Below are 9,880 nucleotides of genomic sequence, written 5' to 3'. Positions count from 1 at the left end.
CTGAGCCTGTAAGCCAGCCCCAATTAAATGTTGTCCTTATAAGACTTGCCTTGGTCACAGTGTCTGTTCATAGCAGTAAAACCCTAACTAAGACAGTCAAGCAGCTTTGTTTTCTTAAGGGAACACTTTGCCTTTAACATGGACTGTTAGTTTGTTTTTAATACATATAGGTTGTCATAGGTAGAAAGAAAACCCCCCAAGTTTATTCTTCCAAAATGTTAGCCTGGTGCCCAAGTTAGATGTTTTTAAGTCCTGCTGTACTAAGAGACTCATGAGGCTTTCCAGACCTGTTATTTCAATTTGGAGTTTCCCAACTGGCAAATGAAAGACAGCTTATAAATATGTCTCTTAATCCTTGAAACCAAATATCCCCAGCCAGAAACATTTTAAAAAGTTTGACCAGTTTCCCACCATTTACATTTTCTAAGTGATTTGTAAATGAAAATCTTGAAAATTCAAATAGCTTGGCAATTACTATAGTTAAACTTTTTTTCCCCCAAATCCTGCCCAGGTAGAGAGAACCTCTGGATGCTCTATAATCTTTGCAACATTTTATTTAAAATGATTAGGTCTGTGTTCTTTTGTATCACTAGCCCAAAACATCTTTTATTGTTGTTATTAGACTCTATTAAGGTTTGAAATCTATTTGATTCATAGACAGTGTGTAACAATGTATATTATCTCCCTTTTGTGTTCCCAATGTGCTTTTCCTGAGCATGGCTATTATTTACCTTATGGGGAAGGAAAAGCAGAAAAAAGAAATGAATGAAAAGTGGCACTCTGGGTAATGCATCCAAAGCAAAATGTGTGCACTACAGCAGACAATGGAAAGCAGGCTCTTGGAGGAGGGTACCGCATGGGCAGAGGGCGGGGCTTGGGAAGGCAGAGGGAGGGGCCTTGGGAAAGCAGAGGGCGGGGCTTAGAGGGGCGCAGGGCGGGGCTTAGAGGGGAGGGCAGGGCTTGGGAAGGCAGGACTGCCACCACTCAAGCACAGGGATGTACTTGGGTAGTCTTGACTAAATAACAAAGCAAGAATGGGGGATGCTCATATGGCCACACTGTTTTCCACCATGCTAGGCCGCAGGTACTCGTAAGGTATGTCCAAGCTCTCATTGCGAATCTCAATTTCTTTATCCAAGGCAGCCAGCTCCTCTCTGAACTTCTTCAGCACAGCTTTGGCCTCAGGGTTTGAAAAATGTTCCTCTGAATGCTGGCCCAGGGGCACCTGGAATGCAGGAGGGAAAACAGTTTAAGCCTATGACCCCAACCAGTTTTGGGGTGCAGAGTTTCCTCTGGACCCTGAATGATTGACTCTCACCATAACAGCCTGGCGTCTGCCGAGGAGCCAAACGACATTTATCTGGAGAGTAGACTGATTAGGGTTGGGCAGTGTAGCCATCAGCTTCTCCATCGTCGCATCCTTGGTGGTAGGGGGTGGCAGCCGCATGGTGCAGGGTGCATTAGGAACCCAATAAAACCAATCCAGCTGGAGAGACAGTGATCTAGGGTCAAGGCTGGCTAAACAGAAAGGCCCTTGGCCCACATGCTCACATTCCCCTCCCCCATGACACTCCCCTACCCCAGCTGCCTCCCTCTGGGAAGTACCTGGCCAAGATGGATGGAAGAGTGCTGTGCGGTGCATGTGAAGATGCACATGGTGATGAAGTGGCAAGCCTGAGCCCGAGACTGAAGAGAGGTGGGGAAGCCTACAAGAGGTGTGAACAGTTATCGTGTGATGTCACCAGACCCACTAGAAGTGAGGCCTGGAGAGGAGAAGGAGAAGTGAGAAGGGATGCCAGGAACTCTCAGGACCCTGTGCAAGCTGGCATGAGAGAGGGGGTGGTGAGGGAAGAGAGGAGCCCTGGTACCTATGTCATACCCCTTCCCCGAGGCTCAAGGGTCATTGTCAAAGAGAGGACAGATAGACTGTAAGAGCCAGGGTGAGTGACGACCTATGTACTCATGAACTGACAGTGACCGTGGCTGCCTGCAAGATAAGTCAGTGAGCATTATAGAATAGAATAGGAAGGGCTCATGCGTCCCCATCCATTTGATGGCTTCTGAGGGACATCAGTTTTCTTTGAGGGTGAGGTTAGTGTTAAACTTTTATGAACATTGTTCTCACTATACCTAGAAAAAAAAACTCTGAGAGTTTTCGTAAAGATTGAAATGCTTCTGGAAGATTCCATAGAAGCAGAGAGGGTTCTGGAGGAGTCTCAGAGCTTATGTCTTAGTTCTCAGGCCAGGGATTCCTCTTACCTCTGTCCTGGGCACCTTGCAGCCCAGTTTCGGTGATCTCTCGGCACCAGCTCTGCAGCTCATGGTCGTCTCTCACAGCTTTGTCTGACTTGTAGTAGAGATCGAATGTCCCCACCACGTACCTGCCATCAAAGGTCAGGGCAAGCTGAAGCGCTCTGATCAGACGGCCGGGCATAGACACCCAACCAAGCCAAGACACAGACCTCCTTGTCTCCTGGTCTTCTCCACCCACACTAGTACGCAAACCCGTCCTGCGGCCATGTTGACCTCACCGGTTTGTGACTTGCCAGAGCCGCAGGGCATCCTTAGCATAGAAGCAAGTCTCGATATCCAAGAGTCCTCGCTCAGCCAAGTCCTCAGGGGGACACAATGAACTGTAGGTCAGGAAGGCTCCGGCTTGCTTGAGAAGATCCAGGTGGCCTCCTCCACCTGTGCTCATCGCCTAAAGGACCAAGGACAGGCAATCAAGTCTAATCAAGCTACCCTGAAACCAGAGGACAGAGTGAACTTAGAACCCACTTCTGTCCCCATACCTTGTCAAAAAAGCCTCTCTCTGAGATCAGGTCACTCCTGGCCCGGACATTAATTTCCATGGTGTAGAGCAGGTGAGGAACTAGAAGCTAGGAGAAGAAAAGGGATGGGTAAGGCAGGAGGAATCTGTGACAGGTCCCTACAACAAACAGCCTTGATGAGGGAAAAGTGGAGCTCTGAGGGAAGGCATGGTCGTGAGGCTGCAGCTCTGAGGGAAGGCATGGTCGTGAGGCTATGTGGCCCTCAATACTGATACTGTGCTGTTTGCTGCCTGACTGGTGCCACAAGCATCAAATTACTGCTTTCTGACACTCTCTTTCATTCTCTGTGTTGTCTTTTCAACAGTCTTTCTTGATCACCCAAAAGAAACGCACACAGCACTGTTCTGCTTCTCTACGGCTTCATCACAGACAGAGTGTTGAATAGAATCACTATTGGGGTTTGTTGTTGTTTTGTTTTGTTTCCTCTTATTGGAGATAAAAGTCCCCAAAGGGCCGGGCAGTGGTGTCGCATGCCTTTAATCCCAGCACTTGGGAGGCAGAGGCAGGCAGATTTCTGAGTTCGAGGCCAGCCTGGTCTACAGAGTGAGTTCCAGGACAACCAGGGCTACACAGAGAAACCCTGTCTCAAAAAACCAAAAAAAAAAAAAAAAAAAAAAAAAAAAAGTCCCAAAAGACAGATGTTACCACAGGCATCTAAACTAGTTCTACATAGAAGCATCCAATACCAATTTAAATGGATGAACTCTTTGCACTGATTGGCTAGAGTAAACCAGGCTACTCTTGTTGCTCTAAGCCATTGTTTCAGAACTCTTCAAAGACTGCTGTAAAGAATCTGTTGTGTTATTTGCATGGTCCCCTCTGATTGGATGGAATCTTTAAGTCACTCCCACCAACTTTTGTACTGTATGTATATCTATGCTTTGTACATAAGAAGAATAGAATCTTTACATCCTTTTCTGAGGAATCACTTGTATACATCCCCTTGGGAATTAGTACCATTGAAAATGTAGAGGATACCAGCTCACACTCCCTTTCTTTCTCATCTCCATTGTTCATCTCATCTCTTCTCATTGTCCTGAACCCTGAGATGCCACTGAAGAGACCTTCTCAGAGGCAAGAGTGTGTAGTAGGCCGAGAGATGCAGACAGAACAAAAAGAATAAGGTGTTACCTTAAAAACAGGGTGCACGGAAGGCAGGCACCTCATGGTGGCCACAGCAAAGACTTCAGCCATCAAGTGTCCCCTCAGAAGATGAGCCTGCACCTCATGAAGCTGTAAGTCGGAGCTACGGACCCAGCATTTGGCTAGGAGCCAGTCCACTGGGGGATCCGAGGGCGTGAAAATTGGAGGTGGAGTAGATCCAATTTTGGGCAGTTCAAGCTGGAGCAAAACAAGAGTGTGAAGAAAGGGCTGGGTGAAGATCTGCACATCAATGGCTCAGTGATCCCTGTTTCCTCCAACCCCCACGTGTGCAGGCATCTTGGGCTCTCCCTCATCTTTCAACACCACCTCTCCACAAAGGTCAGAGTCTCTGGGTTTCAGCTACTAGTTAGAGAATTTGTATATGTTCTCATTACTTCAGAACTGGCAGGACCAAAGCCTCCCTGGGTGCCTACCCCTCTTATCCTGTTTCTGAAGAAACCTGCCTGACTCCCACTTTTCCTGTCTCCACTCCAAGCCAGTTGATTTTCTGATCTCCCTCCTCTCCAGGCTACTACTCACCCAAGAGCCTGCCAACCCCTGAAACCTTAGCTTGAGACCCTAATCCCAGCATTAGTAATCTCCTTCTATCCATTCTAAAACTGACTATGGAGAGGAGCTGTCCGCACTGCTCGCTCCTCCTGAGCTCAGTTTAGGTAACTTTCCCCACCTCAGTGCAAGCCACAGAAATCTCCCAGCTTCTCCATCTCAGTCTCTTCATCTTACTCTGGGGATACATTCCACCCATCCTCCCAATACTCCTCCTGGAGCCTCCTGAACTGGCTCTGTCCTTGGCATTGAAGCTTGGACATGCTAATTAGCCTGTCTCTCCTGCAAAGCCACAAACCCTTAAAGTCAAAGCCTGCCCACGTCCTCTGCTAGTGCCTCCTCGGTACCTTAGGGCAATGCCACTGCAGAGAAATGGGAGAGAACTTGAACCATAGGCTCAGCTGAAGAGGCCACCCTGGAGTACAAGTGCTGGTCCTCTCACCTGGATGGCTATGGGCAAGAGTTGCCCGTCAGGTTGCAGCTTCAGCATGACGAGAGGGGCAGCCAGGTACTGCTGGCTGCAGAGAATGGTATTAGCCTTGATCCCATCCAGAAGGAAGAAATCCGCTTCAAACAGCGTGCCTTTCTGTATAGCGAGAGACATCAGAGGCTTCTGTCAGCATAGAGAATCTTCTCCCACCCTGAGTGCCCAACAAGGAGAAGAGAAATGGCCTGTCTCCATCAGTCACCGGGCACTCACTGTCTGTCCTACTACCTCATGAAAATCTTCTCATTCTTCTTCCTTTTTCTTTCTCTCCTATGTTTTTATTGTATTTGTTTTCTGTGTGTGTGTATGTATATGTATATTCATGTATGTGGACACGTGTTTGCCATGACATTGTATGACCATCAGAAGTCAACTGATGGGAAAGTAGCTCTCTCCTTTTACCACATGGGTCCCAGGGATCAACTAAGATTGTTATGTTTGGCAACAAGCAACTCTATCTGGCCTTATCACATGTAACCCTTATATGTTCCGTTTAAACTACTCCTGATTACAGGAGAGGAAACTGAAAGGGTTTTCCAGCATACTGGTATCTTGGCAATCGGAGGCCAAGGAATTACCACGAAGCACATCATGCAGCAAACCTCACACATGAGATTTATTGGGGAGAGACACAGAATGGCAACTGCCTCTGAACAGGAACAGAGACAGCAACAGGCTGAGGGAGGGGTGTGCTTTTACCGGGTCTTTGGAGCATGCGCAGTGAGCTAATGAGAAAGTACAGCGAGGCCAGAAGTACTGCTTGTCTGTGAACCTTGGATGATGGGGGTGGGGATTTCCAAGTCCTGAGTTCACCGACAGACCAGGGACAGGGAGTACTTACAATCTCACAGTATACCCACAGCAAAACCAGGATTCAGATGCAAATCTATCTGGCCCCATGAGTGTTTTCATTATCCCACATTGGTTCCTAACTAACCCCAGCCCTGCCTTGGATTCCCTCACCCTGCACCTCTCTGGACCCATGGTCTCCAGGACGATGTCAGGTCTCTACTTGCCACCGCACTAAGACTCCTCTCTTCAACTATATAGTCTTCTCCTGTGGTGGGAAAGCCACGGTACGACATTTCTCCACATTAGTCTAGGATTTGTCCTACAGGATCTTCTCTTGGCAACCAGCAGGAAGTAGAATCTACAGTAAATCTCAGCGCAGTACACCCGACACTGGCACCCGCCTCCACTTCCCTGCTTGGTCTTCCTTGTACTTTGATGTCCATACCTTGAGCTCCTCGTTCAGCTGGGCCTGTAGTTCCTCCATCCCCGGAGGGAATACCAGGCGGGCAGGAAGACAAGTCGACCGCTTCAGTACCATGGGGTTAGCACCATTGAGAAACTGGTACCCAAAGAAAGCATCCTCTTTCCAGGAGTTTCGAACCCGCTCTAAGGATGGGAGGTGAACATCTAAGATCCAAATTCGTGGTCCTTTCAACACCCACCAAACCATCCCTACTTGACCCAGACTACCAGAGATGTTAACAAAAAGCTCTGACCCATCCCGAACCTGGTTTTCTCAATCTTCTCACACTGGAAAGGGGTTGGGGGTAAGAGTAATTTTGGGGTAGGTGAACTGACCAGCTATCTTGGTGTGGCCACTCTTGAAAACATAGTTGAAGTCATCTGGGCTTTTCCAGCAGGTCACAGTATTTTTAGGAAAGTTGATAACAGTATCCATTTTCCTTTAGGGAAGAATAGGGCAAAGGGTTTGGCAGTTGTACTTAGAACCAAACATTACAGCCAAAGATGCCATAGACTAGACCAGTACACACCCTTCCCCTCAAGCCGGGTACCCTTGTCCTTACCCCAGAACCTGTGAAGCTTCAAATTCAATTCTTTTGTCCTCTCGAAATCGCTGGTCTATAGGAAGATCAGATATACTGGTCGCCGCCACGTTCAGGATTGAGCCATCCTTCCAGTTGCCCCACCTGAGGGCAGAAGTGACATCAGGTTCTGGCACTGCAGAGTCAGCTCAGTGAGGGTCGGTCGGTTGCCCGGGTCAGCCTCACCTGTACAAACTCCTCCTCTCTTCAAGCTCCTCCTCCCTGTGTTTCCTGAACAGGCCTTGAGAGTCTTCAACCACGGTGCAGCCTAGAAGTCGGAGGAGAGGGGCACTCTGGATGCCTACTGAGAGCTTCTCTAGCCCCTGCCAGCTGTACTTCTTCAGGCAGCCCTGGCTGTCCCCTGTGCATGCATCTTCATGTCCCTCCCTAAAACCGTCATGACCCCTGGGCCAGCCTCAGCAACTCTCTTCTTAGACAACTCATTTAAAACATACAAGCAAACATTCTCCAGGCTCTAGCTCCCACACGCTGTCTCCTCTTCCTCACACAACTTCCTCTTCACACGCCCCACCCCTCTGCTCACCAGTGCCCTCAGGGAGGCTCAGGATGCTGGTGCCCTGAACCCATCGGTAACAGGGGAACGTGTACTCTGATCCTTGGTCTCCGGGGCCCTTCACAGAAATCCAGTTGCAGAACCAGGCATCATCTGTGAGATAATGCCACTTCTGCACTCTCACAAATATCAGTGGCCCAAGGTATTCTGACACATCCACCTTAAATTCTGCCTCCTGCAGATAAAAACGGGGACACAGAATGGGATGTCAGGCTGAGTTCTGCTTCCACTGGGCCACAGGGACAGTGATGGAAAGGGGCTCCATGACATCATTCAGGGTTGTCACCTCAACCAAGAGTGAGAGGGTTAGGGATGGAAGATGGGAAGGTACACTCCTTCCTTCCCTTTGTCCTCCGTGGGGGAGGGCTAGAAGGGAGGGGGACTGGAAACCCTGCCTGAAGCCCAGTGAGGACACAGGTAAGATGGGACATCCCACCAAGGCAGAAGATCCATGGGAATTCCATTTGGCCTGAGCCAGGGTTTCTAGAGAATGGTCTCTAAGGAGAAACCTGGATTTGGAGAGGCAGGGTTGGTGAGAGAGGATGAAATCAGAGAAGACACAGGGCAGAGTCCACGGAAGTGTAGAGGCTGAAAGGACCATCGCCTTCCCGAAGCTAGGGCACAGAGAATCATGGGTGCTGGGGAGCCAAACAGGACCAGATCCGGAGGGATGGGGAGTAAGTTAGAGGCTTTGTAGTTAGTAGGGAAGCAGCTGGGGACGTCAGAAGGCTTTAACATTGGGAATGAACTAAGGAGAGCTCAAGGTGACTCAGAGTGTGGGGCATCTAGCAGACCTTGGTCAAGGACTGAGCAGGCATCAGGTAAGACTTTAGGAGGTAAAGCTGACTAAGCTTGCTCCATTCTTAGATAGATGAAGACTAGGGGAGGGGGCAGTAAGAACCTCAAATCCATATCTTTCTTTGAAGTGACCATAAGCCAAAATGCAGATCTGGAGATCTGAAAGAATTTTAGAGTCAGAAAAGAAAAAAAAGGGGGGAGGGGGGAAGAGAGGGGAGGGGAGGGGGAGGAGAGGAGAGGAGAGGAGAGGAGAGGAGAGGAGAGGAGAGGAGAGGAGAGGAGAGGAGAGGAGAGGAGAGGAGAGGAGAGGAGAGGAGAGGAGAGGAGAGGAGAGGAGAGGAGAGAAAAGAGATCCAGACAAGCCACATATAAACAGGGAGTCCTTTGCTTCCCGCCTCCCACCTTCCTTCCCACCTCACCGCCCACTGGTGGCCCTAAGATCAGAGATCCGGGATCTGCAGAGAAGATGGGACATCCTAACTTTAAAAAAAAAAAAAAAAGAGACATTCGGGCAGCTGGCACTACTGACACTGGCACTACTGTACAGCACAGTTCTGTGAAGTGAGGAATGCACAGGACTATCCCACTCAGTGTGGCCAGGAGGCAGCAATAGTTATTGGGCGCTTAGCAAGTGCCTCTGTGCGCCCTTTCTGCTTTCTGAGGCTGTGAGCGCCTTCCTCAGAGTTAAGGGGCTCCCTCGCATCGGGGATCCTAAGGATTTCTCTGATTTTGCCACACATACCCCACCCCTCTCCCCCTTGAGCAGCTCAGCCCCAGCTCTGCACAGCTCACCGCGTTCCGACAGGGTCGTAGCACCTTCCCGAGAGATGCCTCCCCATGCTGTCCGACCAACCACAGGTAGACCTCGTTGTTGGAACCCGCGTACAACGAGTCCCCGGTGGAGACGCGGATGCGGTAGACACCCATCTTGCAGATGAAGTTTTCTTTCTCCCTTCTGAGAATCAAGAGGGGAAGATGAGCTAAATAAGAAAGTCGAGGCCCCGCCCCTTCAAAAGTCTAGTTTAGGGTTAAGCAGTAAGTGCCAATCAACCCCTCCAATCAACCCCGCCTCTGACCCTTACAGGGGCCCAGCCCAAAAAAGGCGGGGACCTGGGCAAAGCAGAGCTCCCAAAAGTCATTTTGGTGAGAGGAGGAGAGAAGGGAGAAGTAGATGGGGATTTGAAAAGAAAACATGCAAGAAAGAATCAATATCTGGTCCAGCCTCCCACACTCCGCACCCTTCACCTCCCCCCGCCCCGCGCACAGGCGCACACGCGCGCACGCGCGCGCGCACACACACACACACACACACTCGCACATGCTATCTCTCTCACGCACACATACCCACATGTACACATATACACGCGTGAGTGCGCGCATCACTAGTGGGTTCACCCATGCCCAGGGATAATCTTAAGGTTACAGGTGCTGGGCAGCATTTAAAGGCAGCACGTTTTAACACCCAATCAATGCCACCAGCTCTGTACACTTTGCCCATCCTGAGGCAGGCTCTGGGCTCATCCCTTTAAATTTAAAAGCATCCAGACATCTCCTGATGTCTGCATAATAAAACCCCAAATTACCTGGCCTTCAAAGCCCTCAGAAACCTGATTTTTTCCCCTCCCCACACTGTATTCCTGCTGAA

At 49.6% G+C, this 9,880-nt stretch overlaps 1 protein-coding gene across 1 annotated transcript; it reads right to left on the bottom strand.

Annotated features, from left to right (window-relative positions):
* Positions 1–536: 536 nt before the first annotated feature.
* Alox15 (arachidonate 15-lipoxygenase) lies at positions 537–9,364 on the bottom strand. The gene is made up of 15 exons (XM_034506298.2): positions 9,346–9,364; positions 9,028–9,190; positions 7,408–7,612; positions 7,050–7,131; positions 6,846–6,968; positions 6,619–6,722; positions 6,266–6,426; positions 4,984–5,127; positions 3,963–4,172; positions 2,793–2,879; positions 2,532–2,701; positions 2,260–2,381; positions 1,606–1,706; positions 1,319–1,486; positions 537–1,225 (listed from the first exon to the last, which is right to left on the bottom strand). The coding sequence occupies exons 2-15, from the start codon at positions 9,160–9,162 to the stop codon at positions 1,046–1,048; spliced, it is 1,992 nt and encodes a 663-aa protein (XP_034362189.1). The 5' UTR covers positions 9,163–9,190; positions 9,346–9,364; the 3' UTR covers positions 537–1,045.
* Between the last annotated feature and the right edge of the window lie 516 nt (positions 9,365–9,880).

The sequence above is a fragment of the Arvicanthis niloticus genome, chromosome 6 (assembly GCF_011762505.2).
Source record: "Arvicanthis niloticus isolate mArvNil1 chromosome 6, mArvNil1.pat.X, whole genome shotgun sequence".
Taxonomy (NCBI): domain Eukaryota; kingdom Metazoa; phylum Chordata; class Mammalia; order Rodentia; family Muridae; genus Arvicanthis; species Arvicanthis niloticus.
The sequence above is the reverse complement of the archived record's forward strand: the minus strand, read 5'-3'. Positions and strand labels throughout refer to the sequence as shown.